Source organism: Protopterus annectens, chromosome 8.part0 (genome assembly GCF_019279795.1).
Source record: "Protopterus annectens isolate FY-2018-M chromosome 8.part0, PAN1.0, whole genome shotgun sequence".
NCBI classification, from domain to species: domain Eukaryota; kingdom Metazoa; phylum Chordata; order Ceratodontiformes; family Protopteridae; genus Protopterus; species Protopterus annectens.
This window is the reverse complement of record NC_056741.1, coordinates 1,711,250,659-1,711,271,115: the sequence shown is the minus strand read 5'-3', so window position 1 is coordinate 1,711,271,115 and position 20,457 is coordinate 1,711,250,659. Positions and strand designations below refer to the sequence as shown.

The window sequence follows — 20,457 nt, the reverse complement described above, 5'->3', positions numbered from 1 at the left end:
CATATAATGCTGGAAAGACAGATATGTCTCCCAGAGACTGACGCTTCTCTGGAATAGACTTCCTGTTAATGAGAAATGGAGCTCCTCACTAACCCTATTCAAACGCACCTTACATAATTGGATGGGATACCGAAAATTCACCCCTGAGGTGGCATCCATGTCCCTCATTGTCGAGGTTAGCTGGTATTGCTCACAGGCCCACTCTGTTCATATATTTGTTCTGTGAACTACACAAAAAAGAATAAATGGGATACTTGGGATTAACATGGCTAGGCTTGTAAAGGCTCTAGGACTGCTAGCCTAGAGACGACCTATGAACCCGCTGCACCAGCTGGCAGACTAAGTATAATAAATATAACATCATCACTTAGCAATAGAGAGTAACAAAATTAGGTGGCTGAAGTAATGTGATAAGCATCTATATTTATTCTGATTTGTAAAGTGATAAAAGTACAGTAATGCCTATGTTCATAATGTGAGTAGTACAATAAACTCACGTCATTAAAACATAAAAAGCTAGTTGGGAAGAAATGGCTTAGTAAGTAAAAGAAGGAGCTCATGATTATTTACGCATTTTTGGTGTATTTTTAACTTTGAGTTAGTATAGGATATAAAATCAGAATCTACATACAGACAGACATGGACTCAAATGTACTTTAGAAATCAAACTGTGTATCATGAAGAACGTTTAGACCAATTTAGCAAACACAAAGGCTTGTGGGTTATTCTTCACTATCCCTAGGCAGAAGCTGGGCAGCTGCTCCTATTGCACTTTAGAACAAATGCTCCCACCCATACCTCTCACCATCTCAGAGCAAGAAACCTGGACAAAGCCATAAATAAAAGTGGAACAAAGGCCCAAAAATAGGGACATTTTTTTAAATATTACTCTTACAAACTTAGAAAGTTGACAGAATAAAAGGTTTGCATTAGCATGAATTTTCTGAAGGGTATGAAGTCTGAAACTCAAATGTCTCAGTATTGTCTTACTTCAGTCTTGAATGATTTACCACTTATTTGCCAGAAAACCACAATTTTATGAAAAACAGACCAAAATATGAGGCCAAAATCTGGACATTCTGTGAAAATCTGTACTGTTGAAAGCTATGCTCCCACCATACCAGCACCAGCTGATCAACAGGTCTATTCTTGAACAAAGCAGTAAACGGCTCCTGTATTTGAAAACTTCAGGCAATTCTCCATCTCCTATGTACAGAAAAGGCTTGTCACATTTCCAATGTTCATTGCATTTGTAGAAAATAAACCCGAAAAGGAAAGCCTTTTGCTTTTCATTTCACTGCTTATCAGTATATTGTCATTGTCATCTTAGCTGCCTGTTTTGCATATATATATATATTTTTTTTATTTATATATGTTATGTATGTATTTGCAAAATGGGGTAGTCTTTCAGGTTCACTCCAGGGTTTACAACCAAGAGTTCATGAATTGAGCAAAACATTTCTGCATCAGAATCAGATTTCAAAGTATTTGCAAGTGGGGAAAAGAAGTGACAAAACATTTCAATGAAAGTCACATTTCAAGTTATGTACATTAGGTAAGATGTATATTAAATAATTATAGATGATAATTAAGGATGACTGAAGTATTCACTACATAGGATTTGAAATTAAAGATAGAGGGAAGAAGGCCAAATCATACCACGTTTATAAAATAAAACATTACAAACTAGATTCAATACCTGTGTCCGCAATATCACACAACCAATAAGTGACTACTCCCGACATTGCAATATTGTCTCTGGACAAACATTAAGGTAGTTATTGTTAAACAGTACTGTTGCAGTGAAGCACATGAAACAGGTGTGACAAGAAGATACTGTTTAATGGGGCTTTTAAGGAGTTGAGACAATGAAGGTGAAAAGGTGGGAAAGAGCAGATGAGAAGGGAGGAAGAGGCAACTGTAGGTGGTTTTGGAGAAAAAAAGAGGGCACCTAATTAAAAGTATAGCAGAGTAAGATGTAGATCTGTCTGAATGCACCAAGTGCATGAATAGAGAAAGGCGTTCCTGTGTCTATGTGATGCAACTGTTTTGAAGCGCTTACACTGGACGTATTTGAGCAGAGCTTTTTGCTGCTTCCAGAAATTCCTGGGAGAGATGGCATGACTTTTAATTGTACATGTTTGACTTTCAAGATTTTAGAAGTAGGTATGGAGACTTTGTGGTCAGTGCATTTTACATTAGTAAGTGGGGCTTGTGTATATGGGAGTGGATGCAGAGTTGTTTTATTTGGTGGAAGGGATCTGTCTGGTAATCTGAATTAAAAAGGGGAGGTTTTTGTCCATAATAAGCTTGAAGACCATTTTGTTTTTCTTAAGAGTGCAGCAGCAGTGTTCTCTCTTTGGTGAAATGATTACAAACTTAATATTTTGGAGACTGCAGTGTAGCCAGATTCTTTAGTGAAACAGGCATTGAGGGGTAGCCCATATTCCTTCTGGGAAGTTGAACCCCTTTACCTATGGCTGCTCTGGCTGTTAGACAAAGAAAGTGGGACATTTTTCTGGCACAGAAGAAAATCTTGTTGACTTTTGACTATGTAACCTGCATATGATTTTTGAAGTTGAGAGGGGGATCTAATCATATTCCAAGATATCTGTAGTGTAAGTTCCCCTTTTTTGTTATGAGTAATTGACCTGTTAGTATTTTGAGAAGTTTTGCAGTGTGGCAACATTCTGGGCTATTTTCTTTTCTTCCCAACAGAAGCAATGCTGCAAATGCAGTTTGCCTACTTACCATCTTACTGAACTTAGCCATCCATAAAGATTTTCCAAGGAAAAGGCAATAAACAGCTCCGTGATTAAAAAACAATAATAATAATAATAATAATAATCTGTCTCTCTATATCTCATGTAGAAGAAATGGCTGATATCCTTTTAGCTGGCCTCTGGGGTCCCCATTTAGTTGACTTTCGTTTGCTTATTAAAATTATTGACATCTTTAGTAAATGTCTGGAACTTTTAGAAAATAAATATCCAGTTAGATTTCATTGTCTCAGTCTTATTCACTATATCCCAACCTCTTATTGTAGCAGATATATCTGAGATAAGACTGAGACAATGGAATCTAATTGGATAGGTGAGTTCTTGGCAGATAAACCACCTGGTCTTAATCATGTGCTTCCCATGACACCTATTCTTAAGGGGAGGAGATCCAGTTGTTGATTGGCTATATTTTATTATTTATTTTATGATTCTGATGAAGGGGGAAACCCGAAAGTGCTTATTTTGTCTTGGTTTTATCTTGTTTTATTTCATTAAATTGCTTTATATGGTCTTTGGAGTGGTGGTCCACATGTTTATTTTATTCATTGCTCTTTTGTTTTATCACTGTGGACCTTTCGTCCTTGTTGGCCTCTTTTTTTTTTTTTTTTTTTACCACTTACCAAGGTTTAAAAAGAAGAAATTTATTTGGATCTCATTATGTTAAGACCTTTGTGTAAAGCAGGAATGGAATATGTCCGTGAAGTTATATTATATACTATCATTATGTTATTTGCCATATCTGAGGAGAGAGTTTCTCTACTATTCTTTAATTAAATATAAGGCAGAGTTGAGAAAAATGTTTTAATTACTAGATCTAACATGCCTGTCTCAACATTTCTCTAAAAATGTTCTCAAATGTTTTGCTTTATTTTTCTCACACGTTATTGACTGAGTTTGCCATGATGGCTACACTAACTTATTCTTTGTTGTAGACCCCAATGCTGAACAAGCATCTACAGTCACTGATGGATGGACTGACTGCCAAAGTATTTCGAACGTACAATGCTTCGATTACCCTTCAGCAACAGCTGAAGGAGTTAACTAAGTGTGAGTATTGTGCATTAACTAATTATGAGTATTGTGCACAGTGTGAGTATTGTGCACAATGTCAAATGTAATGAAAAGGTTAGGTGCTCTGTGTGTGAGTATTGTGCACAAAGTTAAATGTAATGAAAAGATTAGGTGCTCTCTGTGTGTGAGTATTGTGCACAATGTTAAATGTAAGGAAAAGGTTAGGTGCTCTATTTGTGTGCGAGTATTGTGCACAATGTTAAATGTAATGAAAAGATTAGGTGCTCTCTGTGTGTGAGTATTGTGCACAATGTTAAATGTAAGGAAAAGGTTAGGTGCTCTGTTTGTGTGCGAGTATTGTGCACAATGTTAAATGTAATGAAAAGGTTAGGTGCTCTATGTGTGAATATTGTGCACAATGTCAAATGTAATGAAAAGATTAGGTGGTCTGTCCATGTGTGAGTATTGTGCACAATGTCAAATGTAATGAAAAGGTTAGGTGCTCTCTGTGTGAGTATTGTGCACAATGTTAAATGTAAGGAAAAGGTTAGGTGCTCTGTTTGTGTGCGAGTATTGTGCACAATGTTAAATGTAAGGAAAAGGTTAGGTGCTCTATGTGTGAGTATTGTGCACAATGTTAAATGTAATGAAAAGGTTAGGTGCTCTATGTGTGAGTATTGTGCACAATGTCAAATGTAATGAAAAGGTTAGGTGCTCTCTGTGTGTGAGTATTGTGCACAATGTTAAATGTAAGGAAAAGGTTAGGTGCTCTGTTTGTGTGCGAGTATTGTGCACAATGTTAAATGTAAGGAAAAGGTTAGGTGCTCTGTTTGTGTGCGAGTATTGTGCACAATGTCAAATGTAATGAAAAGGTTAGGTGCTCTGTTTGTGTGTGAGTATTGTGCACAAAGTTAAATGTAATGAAAAGATTAGGTGCTCTCTGTGTGTGAGTATTGTGCACAATGTTAAATGTAAGGAAAAGGTTAGGTGCTCTGTTTGTGTGCGAGTATTGTGGGCAATGTTAAATGTAAGGAAAAGATTAGGTGGTCTGTCCGTGTGCGAGTATTGTGCACAAAGTTAAATGTAAGGAAACAATTATGTGCTCTATATGTGTGTGAGTATTGTGCACAAAGTTAAATGTAAGGAAAAGATTTGGTGCTCTGTCTGTGTGTAATGTTTTTCTAGTCTTGGAATGAATCACATAATATGCTCACTTGAATTTTTATTTCCGTTCAGTATCCATATCAGAGTAAGGTACATAGTAGCAAGAGAACTATAATGGAAAACTTTAAACCATAATGAAACATTTGCTCTCATGTCTTACTCTTGTTTAACAGTGAGACATCAAACCTTAGTATTATCAATCTTGTGCAGTTTGGATAACATTTTACCAGGTGTCCAGTTCTGCCTTGAAACAATCTAGTTTCTTTTTTAATCCACTCAAATGTTTGTGCATTACATTCAAGTTCTCTTGTTTCAGTGCCATGGCTGGATAGGAGACACACACACACACACACACACACACACACACACACACACACACACACACACACACACACACACACATATGTATTCCTTTACTTGCTGGTATTTTAAATACTACATAAAGACATACCCAGAACCATTTGTCTGAAATATCCTCAATTCATTAATCTCAGATCTAAACAGTTTGTGGTGATATAAAGTTTGATAAAATTTGCTACCCCTCATTAAATTACCCACAAGCAGGTATATACAATTGCTAGACAATATCAAAGCAATCCTTATAGGTGGAGATATTCATCCTATTCCTAGACCTGGTAACCACCACTCGGATAAATATAACAGAAAAATCATACCACCCAAACCATACAACCCCCACTGCTCATACCCAGTTAACTTTCTTTACCATAAATGCCAGAAGCATAACAAAGTTGCTCAACTACATACTTGGATTGCTTGCCACAAACCCTGGCCATAACTGAAACGTGGCTAAAGCCTAACATTAATGATACTGAAATCCTGCCATGTGGTTATTATATAATATGGAACAGCCTCAATAAAAGAAAAGATGATTGTGGTGTCACATTGTTTCTAAACCCCTACAACCTAGCTGCATATAGTGTTCCTATACCACAATTTAGCAACACTGAACTGCTTATTACACTCCTAAAACTAAACAAAATCAAATCTGTACAATCACACTTAATATTTCTCAGGTGACATCAGATTATTCTGGCCCTCAAGTAATATCCCTTATGAAACACTAATACTAGGAGATGAAATATAAACTGGCTTGAACTTGCATCTACTACCTGAAAATCTAGTATCAATGTATTTGACTTTAAACAACTCGTACAGGATCCAACCTGACTGGATTCTCATATCTGATCCCAATAAATTTCTTGACTCTGGTACCTTACCTATTTCTCTGTGACCATTCCCCAGCCTATACTAAATATACAAAACACATTCCTAAACAGCAAGCAGTAAAACCCATATGTAATCTAAGTAAATTTAGCCCCAACACATTGAGTGCAATGCTCTCATCAATTAAACTGGAACATACTAAAATCCCATGCCATAGACAAAGTGCTGATGACATTTAATTCAATATTCCTCAACATTCATAATAAAATAGCACCCCAAAGGAACAAGGGAATAAAAATTAATGATTCACCCTGGTTAACTAAGAACACTAAAAATTCATTGCAGAACAGAAACAAAGCTTGGAGAAAATGGGAAAAAAAAAACTTTCAAAACCTCTAAGAATATAAGATACTGTGCAAATAGGCCAAAAAAATCATTGACAAAAAGTACACTGTGATAATTTCCAGAATAGTTGTAAAACAGATAAAAAAACATAATCCCATAGCATAGCATCTATTACAAAGGGTTTTAACTCAAACCAGCTTGATTCAAATAAACAGTCTCAAGCTACATCTACATTCAACCTTCAGACAGTGCCTATAACCACTATCAAACATCTGTTAAACAGGCTGAAGTGTGCGCTACCTTTGCAGATAATTTACCTAGCTATTTTCTAAAAATAGCATCTAATAGCGCACAAATCAGCAGGACAACACTCCCCTTACTCCTACACTGTCACCAAAGCCTGGAATTCCCTCCCCATTTTCACCCTTCTAAATAGATATATACAATAGTTATAGGTTCATAGGTAAGTACTAGGCTATCTGCCCAACGGTATTTATAAGCTTAGCCAGAATGTGTTGGCTTTCGCCACCCCGTTAAATTAGTTCCCTGTGCCGCTGTCCAGCAGAGCCATTAGTTCCCTGCACCACTGTCCAGCAGAGCCACTGCAGTAATCCCCGGGGTAAATTTTCGGTTTCCCATCCACCCATCAAGGTTTCTCTTGAAGAGTGCTAGTGAGGGGCTCTGCCTGATGTATATTGGAATCGTGTTCCAAAGCATGGGGAGTCTCTGGGATAGGAATCTATCCCTCCAACATGTCCTATTTATCGTTGTGGTGAGGTTTATATCCCTAGAGTGTGTGGCTCTCCGGGATATGTTTTTTTTTTTTTTTAGGTGGAGCATGTCCATCAATTCTGGGTTGGACATGGTCTTGTATGTCAGGCAGAGATCACCTCTGAGTAAGCAGTATGCAACCGAGTACAGCTAGAGTTTCTTGAGTCGGGCTGCATAGGGCATCTGTTTGAGGCCGGTAATCCTCTTGGTGAGGTACTTTTGTGGCCTTTCCAGCCCTTGCAGGTGTCTTGTAAGGTACATCCCAAATGGGGCATTGTATTCTATGATGGGTCTAATGAGTGATGAGTAGCGAGGCACAATAACCTCTTTTGTTCTAGATGCGAACCCTTTTGTGATTAGGTGGGCCACATAGAAGGATTTTCTAACCACCTTGGCAATATGATTATCAAAGGAGAGATTACTATCTACTTGGGTCCCCAGATCCCTTATTACATTTTCTGTATTTAGGGGACTACCGCTTATGTGGTAGTTCGCGGGTACTTTGTTTTTTCCAAAGGGAATGACTATGCACTTTTTGGCATTTAGCTTGAGGCCATGATTTTGACACCAGGTATCTGTCTCAGTGAGACCCATCTGGAGGGTGTCTGTATCAGCCGGAGAATCAATTATGGCCCCTAGTTTGCAGTCGTCTGTGAACTTTGTCAGCCATAGTCCTCCTATGCTTGCCTGTACCTCTGAGAAGTATATACCGAACAGGAGGGGTCCTAGGACTGAGCCCTGGGGGATGCTACTTGTAACCGATTTAGAGTCAGACATAGAGCCTGCAACTCTCACCATGTGGGTTCTATCCATGAGGCAGTTGGCAACCCATCTCATGACGTAGGGGTTTATGTTTAAGCTGGTGAGCTTGTCTATAATACTAGAATGGAGAATGGTGTCGAAAGCCTTTGCGAAGTCTAGGTAGGCTGTGTGGACCTACTTTTCCTCGTCTAATGCCTTGGTAACCATCTCAAAGAAGTCCACCAGGTTTAGGAGGCATGATCTGCCCTTAAAGCCAAACTGGGTAGGGTCCAAGGTTTTGAGGTTCCCAATGTCTCTGTTAATGAGTTCCATGATGATGCGTTCCATAGCCTTGCAGACCAGGCTAGTCAGGCTTATAGGGCGATAGTTCCCGGGGTCCGTTGTGGCTCCACATTTGTGGAGTAAGATAACTGTTGCTGTGCGCCACTCTGTGGGTACATAGCCTGTAGAGAGGATGAGTTTGAACAGTGTGTGTAGGTGAGGGGTTAGTTCATTTTGGAGCTCTTGTAAGACACAGCCTAGGACCCCGTCCGGTCCCATTGAAGCTGTGTTTTTGGCTTTGGATAGGGCTTTTTTAACCTGTGTGTCAGTGATTGATGGGGCCCTATATTCGTCTGGTATGGTTATGGGCCCTTTAGGGGGTGAGAGGGGGGTGAAGGTTGCACTAAACCTGTCTGCCAGAATGTTTGCAATATTAGTCGGTTCAGTGTATTTTGTGTCATTCTGCACTAACTTAGAGCAGATCTGAGAATTTCCACTTAGGTTCTTGACATAGCTAAAGAACGCTTTGTGGTTATCTTTGGAGTCATTGGCAATTTTTATCATTGTATGTCCCCAGGCTCTGGAAAAAAGTCCTACATCATTCCCCTCCACAAAGGAGGCAATTCAACTGATATTACAAACTTCAGGTCAATAGCAATGCTATCCCCATGTTCAAAGTTACTGGAAAAACATGTCCATAAGCAACTTTTACAATGTCTTACATAGGAACAATTTTAACCTCTACTCATCATGGTTTTTGGCCATCCCATATTTCTAATACAGCTCTACCCTCATTCACAGAAACAGTGAATAAAGCCCCGGGGATAGTGACATTCATATCTGCATCATTCCTTGATATATCAAAAGCTTCAGTACTGTTAATCACACACAATTTCTAACAGAAATTATATCATTACACCTTAGAGCAAATTCCTTAAACTGGTTACAGAGCTTTCTCAAAGAAAAATTCCAGTCAGTAAAGTGGCAGAACATACTATGGTTTTAATATACTTACCAACCCTTTCCGTACATGCACACAATATGCCTCCATTATACAATATGTCAGTGATTCAACACTTATATGCTCATTAAATGATCCAACTCATCTACAGCAAATTACTCTGGAATCCTTCACTCCTACAGAAAAATGTTTACAAAACTATCAATTTATGCTTAATCCCAACAAAACCAAAGTACTACTGTTTTTCCCTACAACAAAATCCCATGAAAAAATAACTTCAAAAAGTTATTCCATCATTAGCACCAATATTGAACTAACCTAGTAAACTAAGCTGCTAGAAATTATAATAGATGATACTGTTAGATTCGATTAACACACACAAAATGCCATAAAAATGCATCAAAAATTAGGTCTGCTCAACAAAGCAAGAAACTTTCTTACCCCCAACTCTAGAATCACTCTAGCAAAAAGTTCTCTTCTGCCTTCTCTCCTCTATGGTGCCCCCATTCTCACAAATCTCCAAAAATAAAATATTCAGAAATGGGAACAATGTTATAATAAAATTGCCGAATGTGCTACTAGTACTCAATATCATACCCATCAAGGTGCTACACTAAAAGCCTTTAACTGGCTCGAACTACTTAACATCTACTCACTCACTGCATTTAAAATCACTAACTGTAAAGACACGTTTACTGCTCTAAATGCAACCCTACAAAAATACTCATCCAGTCACCCTCAGTGATCAAATGACCAAAAGCAACTATCTCTCTGTAGACCAAGCAAATCAGCAGGACACACTCCCCTTACTCCTACTCTGTCACCAAAGCCTGGCATTCCCTCCCCACTTCCATTAGAACAGCTACCTCTTGCCAATCCTACAAACACTTACCTAAAAGATTACTTAAAGCAATGGCTCTGTCCCTGCTCTACACCAGGATAACCATCTACTGTTGTCCTACTTGGACCAAATCTACTTTCGAACCCTTATCCATGAAAACATTCCTATTGAATCTCTCTTAGAGTCTCTCTAAACATTATATTTTCTTCATAATTCCCCTAACTCTACTTAAACTGTAATATATTCACATAAAAACCTCACCCCTATGCTTCATACATAGATAAAAACTTTATCTGATCTGTATCGCTATATATTGAACCAAACTTTATCTTGCATGGTCTTATTGTTTTACTACATTCAGTATAACTCTCTTCTCACAATACTTTGGCATCATGTCTGTCTTTACTACCCGAAACTAAACACCTCATAACAATCTTCAACTCTCATGTCAATAACTTATTTCATTCTATCACACCTACCATGTTGCCTGTGGGTTATGTAAATATTTGACTCTATACACACAGTTTATCTGTACTTCTGTAAATATTTGACTCTCTGTATTAGTATTTCAAATGCAATTTTGTACTTTACTGCTACTGCATTGTGAAATGTGATCTATACCTGGACTTTTCTCTCCAGGCCTTTGCTGAAAATGGGTAAATACCCAGACAGATTATCCAGATAACCAAATGTCAAATAAATAAATAAGGTTAAAGAAACACAAACATATCATACACCAGCATTAAAAAAACTCTGCTATCAAGATAATACACAGGAAGATGAAACTTGAGAATTTTATTTACAATAAAATAAAGTTAAGCACTTTTAGAACTTCATCAGATCTAGTACATTAGACTTGAACCTTCAAATTTAATTATTGCAAGTGCAATGAGTTAAGTAAATTGAACCAATAAAGGTTCAAGGCTTATTAATCAATTAGTTTCAGTACTATAAAAATGCCTTCTAAAAAATAAGAATATAAAACAGTACCACACTTGTACATCCTATTTGTGTAATACCATATATTATTTTCATAAAACATGAATGTATGAACTCATTTGTTAAATCTCAGTATATAAAAGGAGTATAACTTAATACGCTATATAACATTTATAAAATGTTAATATATAACTATATAATAAACATACCTTAAAAAGTATACCTATTAATATTTCTCGTATAAAACATGTATTTTATAATGTACTCAACCTTCCATCCCCTTCATACCTCACTGGCTTTTCATGCTGATATACTAGAAAAAGAAATGTTGTAATTTAATCCTGGTGGGTTGGAAAAAAGTTAAGTGTAATCTGCCAGAACACCTCCTTGGATTCTAGTTTTAAAAATCCCCCACAATCTACCGTTAATTATCTGTTGGATTTCTGTAAAATAAAAAAATTAAATCATTACACTTAACAGAAGATATAAAAAAGGGATTTCTTTTGTCTGTATTTTTAATTGCAAAATTGTGCTCATACATTATTTTTTCTCTCTGTCTTGCCAATGTAAAATGAAGGTTATGAAATTCATGTTGCCACATATACCACCCCTAATGTATTACAATTAAACATGCCATTATTCATCAGCACCAGTGGATGTGATCCAATCCATTTATTAGTGCAATCATAGGCACAGCTATATTGAGGCATGACCCACATTTTGTCATCCTGTAGCATTCAGTTGTCGGGATGGGTCTCTCCACAGTGTCTTTAATGTTTCTTCCCCTTTTCTGTACAATATTAGGACATTCCACCAGCTTGTATTTCAAACCCATACATGTCCACCATTGATTTTCAGTTCATAATAATTGCTTCCTTTACCAATTGACTAGCTGCACTGAATGGGAATAATCATGGCATTTGTGTACTTCTCTCCTTTTATGGGTACTAATCAATTCCTTACTTATTAAAATGGGGGTATATCAGCAAATGTCGATATGCCACCACATCCTGAAATGTTTCTCAAGCTATATCTGCTGGATAATCCTTCACTAAAAACATATTAAGAGTTTTGATTTCTTAAATAAAAAAAAAAGTCTTCCAAGACTAACTTAGATAGTTGCACAAATTATTCATTTAATAGATTTCTTTTTTTACCATAATGAATGGCAACTGTTATAGTGTAAAAAAAAAACTATTTGAGAAAGTCTCCTTTCTGTATATATTTGATATATATTTTGTCATATGATAATTCTTTGTAATAGTAATATCTGAATAATATTATTGAAACTACTTTCCATAGTAAACTTTAAGAATTGCACCATGTTCAGATACTTAACAAAATGCTCCAAAGATTCAACACTCCCTTGCCAAAATATTAATATATCATTCAAAAACATTAAAAAGAAGTTGATATTACACCAATATTTGCTGTTCATCAGTGTTTTTCCCAGAACCATAGTGCAATATTGGCAAATACAGGTGCTGAGTCACCTCATCATAGCCTCTCTAAGCTGTTTGAATTATTTGCCTTAAAAATAAAATATTCCACCCTACCATTTTCATCATTTCTACCAGCAAATTTAATTTCATGTGGCGTTACACCGCCAATAACGAATGCTTTGCTAAACCATTCGAGACCTATTTGATGTGGAATATCGATTAAAATGGTCCATTACATCAGTAGTGATTAAATACCCATCTTTGTTGTATGGACTTGGTTAGACAATGCCGTGAATCTGTCAAAATATAAGATTTGTTAACGAAATTCCTTCAGTTTGTGATCCACTCATTTTGTCAGAGGTACTGTTTTCGACCCCCCCCCCCCCAATAGCTACTATTGTTCATAATGTCGGATCCAGTTCATTTTTATTGTCTGTTTTTTTTTTTGTTTGTTTGTTTTTGTTTGGAATACCAAAAATATCTGATATTAGAAGTTTTATAACTGTCATGTACTTCCCTGTTTCAACTGAAATATGATTGTCAACCACTGCATATGCCAACTTCTTAGTGTATGCCAAATTTCATGTTTGTGATGCTGTTTCAAAAAATTATCATCATTCATGTACTACTATATTTTACTGCAGTCTATGGTATTCTTAATGACTACCCCTCCACCTTTATCTCGTTTCATGATTCTAAGGTTCCAATTATTAGATAACCTAGACAGTAATACACTTTACTCCTTTGTTTAGTTAAAATACTTGCATCTGCTATTCTCCTTTTCAGTATTTCTTAAATAATTCTCTCGTGGTTTTCAAATGCCACTAATGGTGGTATCAAATGAGGATTAAATGTACTGTGCCTAAATAGAACATGTGTTTCTATGTCTTGATCTGCAAATTGTCTTAAAAGTTAAGCTTCCTAGTGTATAGTTTCAGTTTAATAACGTTATTAACCACGTGATACTTGGCTGAGGGAACAAATATAACACCTTTATTAAAAGTCTCACACAAGTTCTTGTCTACTGCCACATTACTATAATCCGTTCACCTCAACTGCAGGAGAACCATGACTTACAACTGTAAAATTCATCTCATTTTCCCCGTCTCCCACATCCCTTCTTCACATTTTGAGCTCAGTCTCAATTACAATAATTGTCCATAGTTTACCCCAATTGTTCCATCTATCCTGCAACCTCAAGGACCAGTATGGAGGACCATGCTGAGTTATTCTAAAAAAAGATTTATGATCCCTCTGTTACTCCTGTGTATATTCTTCACCATTGTTTTCTACATTACTATAATGAAACTGTTGAAATGTGTGTGTGTATGTGTATATGTGTATGTATGTATATATATATATATATATATATATATATATATATATATATATATATATATATATATATATAGTTCTATATTGTCTTATTGCACCTGTTTATCTTTCTTTGCGTACAGTTTTGTCATTTTTGTCATTTATGAAAAAGATTTAATAAAAATTTGAGGAAAAAAACTGCACAGCATGTAAATGGGACAACAAGCAGGAAGATTGATTTCTATTAAAAAGTCATACCTCAATTGTTTAGTTCCATTATTTATTTGCTATGTACTATTATTTCAATAGGTCATTTCCAAGAGCATTTTGTGTTTGCTTCTCTCATGTCACATTCATGTACTGCCCCCCCGACCCAGTTCATTCCAATTTACACTTTGATTCAATTAACAACATATTAAATATAGACACATTTATTGTCATTCATTTAGAAAATTATCTCTCTCCCCTGTAGCTCCTGTCTAGCAGTAGGGTTAGACGAGTTGAGGAGCTGTTTCTTGTAGTCCAGGGATGCAAGGTTTGATTCTCTCAGGCTCCATTACCTAACTCTGACTCTGAGCAAGTTTCTTCACCAGACATTGCTCCCAGGATGAGTTTGAAAACAGTCCATGAAGATCAGTGCATTACCCCAGAAAACAAATACAAAAGATACAATTAGATATTAATTCTAACATTCTATATACATTCTTACTTTTGTTAAAAATCACTTTTAAATTAAAATATTTAAGATTATTTTCAGAAATTAAATTTTTGGTCACAAATGCTTTAACTGCACGTTTCCAAAATCATATTGCTTCCTATTTCTTTAACAACTACTGTCTTAATTTATACATTTTTATAACGTTTTTGCTAATTTTAAGTGTTACTATGTTGTACTTTTTAGCATTTTATTTAAGCCTGTTGTTAGCGCACTAGGTATTTACAACTGCAAGTTCTTGTTGTATGGCTCGGGTGTCAGAGGGTGAATTGGCAATGACTCCCATTTTGTAATCATTATCCAGGGGTAATGGTTTGCGGTCTGCAGGTTGAAAAAGTAAATGCCAAACAAAAGGGGTCCCAGCATATAGTCCTGGGAACACCACTAGCAGTCTTCTTATCCTGCAATGAGGCACCCACTACCTGCACCATATGTTTTCTGCCCCTTATCCAGTTTATCTGTCTTACCATATAAGGGTCTATTTGTAAAACATGTAACTTACTAATTATGCTAACACAATGTATAGTATCAAAGGCCTTGGCTAGATCAAGGTATGTCATGTGCACATTATGGCCAATGTCAACAACTTGTTTTATTCTGTCAAAGAGGAGAACCAGATTCATTATTTAAGATCTACCCATAGCAAAGCTAAACTATTGATGGTTTAGCCTGATGAGATTTTTAATGTAATAGTTAATTAGGTCCTTTATAAGGTACTCTATCGCTTTGTATATGAGACTCAGGCTGATGGACTTGTAATTCATAAATTCACTGGTGAGGGCACCCTTGTGAAGTAGCATCACCAGTGCTGTGCATCAAACTTCATAGATAAAATCAGTGGCTAAATTTGGGCCTTGCTCCGTGCTGTTTAATACATAGCCTAGTACGTTATTAGGCCCCATGGAGGAAGACTCTTTCATCTTTGATAGCACCTACAGTGCATGATCTTTGATGATTTGGGGAAGGGGCTGAGGTCTTTGGGAATAAGTAGGCTTTGAATAGTCATTTATGGAGAGGAGTTTGCCCTGAATTCATTAGCTAGTGTATTGGCAATGTCTGAGTTTGACATGTCAGAATAGGTGGTTACATCTTGAATAAGTTCTGAGAAGTGTTGGCTGTTTCTAAGTTTTCTAATGTAACTCAGGAAGGATTTGTACTTCTTAGCTTCAGATGCTAAGTTCAGTTCATAGGCTGTTATAGTATTGCTAATATATTTTTTATGTTTCTAGTCACTTTTTAATGCTATCTTTGATTTGAGAGTCCTTAGAGCTGCTGTGTTCTTTAAGGGGTTTATTTTTTTATTGTTGAGTTTGTTAGACCAGGGTTGTTTGTATTTAAACTTTTCATTATATTTAGATCTGGCAGGGACTGCCAATTCATTGCATTAGTCTAAGTGGGGATAGAACTCTTTTGTGTAGCTTCCTGCTGAGATGATATCTGAAGTTATGCTGAAAAAAGTGAATCTTGAAACTTTATTATAGAATTTAAAGAACTCCAGTTCTGAGATATTACATCTTCGGGTTTAAAGGTTCTTATACTAAAGGTCACTAGTTTATGATATGACTAAACCAGAGAGGGTCTCACAAGGTAAGAGTACATGAAGATACACATAAGAACCGGAACAGGAAAACTATGCCTTCTAGTGAGTTTTAACTCTCTCTCCAGGAAGCTAAGAATCTTTGGATGCATCGTACATTTGAAGTATAGGTGCAAGCGTTTACTGGTGTGTAACTAAAGTCTCCAAAATGAATGGGAGTTTTTGTTTATAGGGAGTTCACGGATTACATCTTGGAACATTACATGATTACCAGGAAACTGATTGTTGGTTTTCTTTAGTGTGATTTGGTTGTCAGTGTGGAGATCAGGGAAGTAACTGGTTAATTTCATGCTCTCATGTTAATACCACGTGAACTATATGCTTTAATCTTTTAGCCAGTTTAAAATCCAACTATCCACACAGACATCTATTTTTAGAGTATTTAGCTTTCTTACTATGTCCACATGGGGTATAGTGTCAAATATTTTGCCAGATCAAGACACATTGCATGAACAACATTGCCACTGTCAAAAGATGGTAACTAAATTTTTTTAGACAGGATCTCTTTGATGAACCCATTTGTTGAGCTTTGCAGATTCAGGATCAAGGGTACAGCATTTCTGGGTCAGTGGCAGAACCACCTTTCTGAAAGGGCATCATTACCCTAATATGCCATAATTCTATAGCTAAACTTAAGTTAAACATTTTCCAGGTATGTCGTTAGGTCCTATTGAAAAAGTACTTTTGCTCTTTGGTTGCACCTTTAAAAAATAGAGAATGTCAGGGATTTTTGAGATATGTGAAGTTTGGATAGATGTTTCTCAGGTAAAATTTGACAGAATTTATGAACTACCATATTGACCATCTGTACTCAGTTGCCATTTAGAATACATTCTGAATATTATTGAGTATTGTTCCTTACCTTGATTTCCTGATGTAGCTAAAAAAAAAAAGATTTGTAGTTGTCCCTTGCTAAAGTAGTTCACTTAAGTTCATGGGTTGCTTTACTAGATCTAAAAACATATATGTTTTTAAATTCCCTTGTATTTTTGATACTATCCTTGTCATGAGGAACTTTGAATTTGCTGTATAATTTTACTTTTTTTGTAAAGTTTGTTGATGATGGATCATTGGAGTAGCTTGTTTTTTGATTTTTCATTACATTTTGCTCAGTTCAAGAGTGACAACTCCATGCACTTAACTATTATAAACAACTTATTCTCACTACAGCTCACCATTGTAAACCACTAGTGCATTTATTTGGTTACCAGTGTCCCAGATCATTCAAAAACAAAATCCTCTGCATATATATGTCCTGTATTTTTCCTTCCTAATAAAGGTCATTTTAGGTTAATTCCCACATTACACAGACATTTCTTTAAGGTGGTCACAGTTAGGTTCAAATGTTCAAAATATATTTAAGTGCAGCTATGAATATAGTTGGCCGAAGTGACAATTGAATGAGAACTGAAAAAAAACAAAACAAAAAAACTCATATTAAGGCAGAGACCCCAATGTCAGTTGTATGGTATGGTTAAGCCATCACAGTGCACAGCAAATTCACACTAAAGATGGTTTCCTCACTAATCCATATTGAGCTAAGTCTGCATTAGTAAACTATAACTTGACAAGGGCCAATACTAATTCCACATAATTTTGCTGACCTGATGACACCCCTGTGTACTCCATTATTTTTCCTGTAATTCCCATTTGGTTGTGAACTATTGCTTACTTAAACAGAGGGGAAAGAATTCTGGCCTGTCATCTCCCATTTTATTATGTGATTAAGATTGATGCCTTTACTGTGGTTTGAGGAATGAAGTTCCCATTAATATATTAAAATAATACCACTTTCTTGGAGAGGTTTCCTTACTTTTCAAAGCAATATTAGAAACTAAATAATGAACAGTGTAATTCTGTTTCTTAATGATGTTGATTACATACTGACATAAAAAGCAATGTTTTTATGCTTACTTTCTGAATCATGACTTTAATTATGCTGTCCAATGTTAATTATATTTCCTGTACAGAATGCTGCATTCATATCACTGGTAATTGCTTTCTGTTTCCAGTATTCATTAAGCACTGTCATAAGAATATTACAAAATGTGGTGCTTGTTAAAGCAGGGTCACTGATGATGAGGGGCACCCACTACAACCTACTGATGAAGGTTATAAATAAAGGTTTATAACTGGTGGTTTTATCTTTCACCTGAGATTTATAATGTGCATCATTTGAAGAGCACTGAGAGTATTAAAAAGCACTGTGAGTATTGCTCAGGAAGTACAAGCAGAAATCTTTCATAAGAAAATAACTTGTTTTTACAAAGATCGTGCTACTTTATGCTGCAGATAATCATCCTTATAATGGCACTGTTAACTACTTTTGTTTTTGTTTCAGCCGAAGACAGTGTCCCTGCTAAAATACTGGCTTATAACCGAGCAAACAGGGCAGTTGCCATATTATGTAACCATCAGCGGGCACCACCAAAAACCTTTGAGCAATCAATGGCAAATCTACAGTCTAAAGTAAGAAAATACATTTACTCCTGATTATGACATCAGTGGTGCAAACCATGACCCGCCATATGTTGTTTTGTCTGATATGCATGACATAACGTTTTTGTTATCCCCTTTTAGGATGTCTGTAGTAGTCATTTCAGATCCTCCGATAGCACAAATAGTAACCTGGATAATGCAATCTGGTCAGCATGGCTCCCTAACACACATGTAAAATGTACAATCCTGATGTGTAAAAGTAAATGATAGCAGATATCTTGTAACTTCCCAAAGGCAGAAGCAACACTAAAAAATATCCTAATCATGTATACAAATAAAAGCAATGAAATACTTCTCCGCTTGCTATTCAGTGAGGTACAATTCTGAGACGCAGTGTTCATTTCTTCAGTCCCTATCAGTACTTTGAAAAGTAGGAAGCCTCTCCAAAATTGTGGCATTGTTAACTGCTTCCAATGCAGCTTTTAAGCCATATATCATGTCAGAAAATAAATAGCTATTGGGATTAGTGTGGGTAACTGTGAGTGATAGTAAAACAAGAAATAAAAAAATGCATCTGAAGGAATAGCAGGTGCACAAGGAATTAAACGCTTTCATGTGTTTTATTATTTGTATACATATTTAATTTTTTATCTTGTTTCTCGCTTTGAAGAAGTTAGACGTTTTATTTATTTACTATTTGGTGACTTGGTGGGTACACTGCTCAAATGACCCTTTTCAGTCACTATCCTGGCTCGTATAAGCATAGCAAAAGCAGTACATTTAATACATACATCATGTTTTAATGCAAAAATAGTATTTATAACAAAATGCATTTAATATGGCTGTATTGAGGTTAACAAAGAGCTCAACAAAAATGAGTGTAAAACATAGTTAACTATTTATAAAACCTTGGATGGCATACTATTGAAAAAATATTGGCAATAAGCATTATTTGCATACTGTTGAATGTAAAAGTTTAGGAGAAACTGTCAGTATGTACTCAAATGCTCAAACATTCCTTTGGAGGAGCAAATCCCAATATTTGCAGCAGTACATTAGTTGCACTTCTGCTATTTGAGATGTACGAGTACCTAACTTTGAAAGATACTAATTGATGGCTGAAGACTGAATAGGTTATGACTTGATGATTGTCCCATTTTAGCCATTGGCTGCAAAGCATCTACAAGCTAATTCATCTCTTAGATGCTGTGTTGATTTATTGAAATCGTTGATGGATTTCTGAGTTCTACGTGTAGAAGGTAAGTTGTTGCTTGTAGCTGGCTCTAACCTTTGAGAAAGCCATTTTTCCCAGTCTGGTTTTGTTTTCCATTGTTTATTATGCTAGTGATTTGGGCTGAATGAAAGATTAGGAATTGGGAGTTCACACTCAAGTTTGGGGATAGTACAGGTTTGTTTATTGCTAAGTGGGATTTTGGTGACAGATGATGTGAAATTTTATAGTACATTTTAAGTTGGGCTGTTGTTTTAAGTTCGGTTGTTTATTTATGTGAAAGTAAGGACAGGATCAAAGAAAAGCCTGATGCATTTTTCTGGGTACATTTGGAAATTAATTGCCAGTTAGATTAGTAGTGTAATGGAGGACTTGTGAGTAGTTTCCCTGGAGAAGAGAATGCCATGACATTGTGATTTACAAGAACTCTGGAATATGACCACCTACATAGCCTTGTAAAGTCATGCTGGAGATTGTTTTGGGAGTTCATAATTGGTGTTTGACTGAAGAAGGGGTATATATTGTCTCTGTTAATGACCAGTTTAAGGTGTATGAATTCAATAGGGGGTTCATTGAAAAACAATAAGAGCATTAAGGATCCTAGAAATAAGCCTTGAACATCATTGTTAAAGTGGCTGATGGGGGGGGGGGGTGGTGGAGATTGTTGCAAACTTGGAATGATCTATTCTGTAGATACCT

General features: G+C 36.1%; 1 protein-coding gene across 1 annotated transcript in view; it reads left to right on the top strand.

The window, feature by feature from the left end:
- LOC122808552 (DNA topoisomerase 1-like) overlaps positions 1-20,457 on the top strand; it is an 859,013-nt gene that overhangs the window by 498,577 nt on the left and 339,979 nt on the right. The window contains exons 7-8 of the mRNA XM_044079506.1: positions 3,713-3,827; positions 18,430-18,557. Of these exons, the coding sequence (XP_043935441.1) occupies positions 3,713-3,827; positions 18,430-18,557 (243 nt within the window). The remainder of the gene's footprint in view (positions 1-3,712; positions 3,828-18,429; positions 18,558-20,457) is intronic.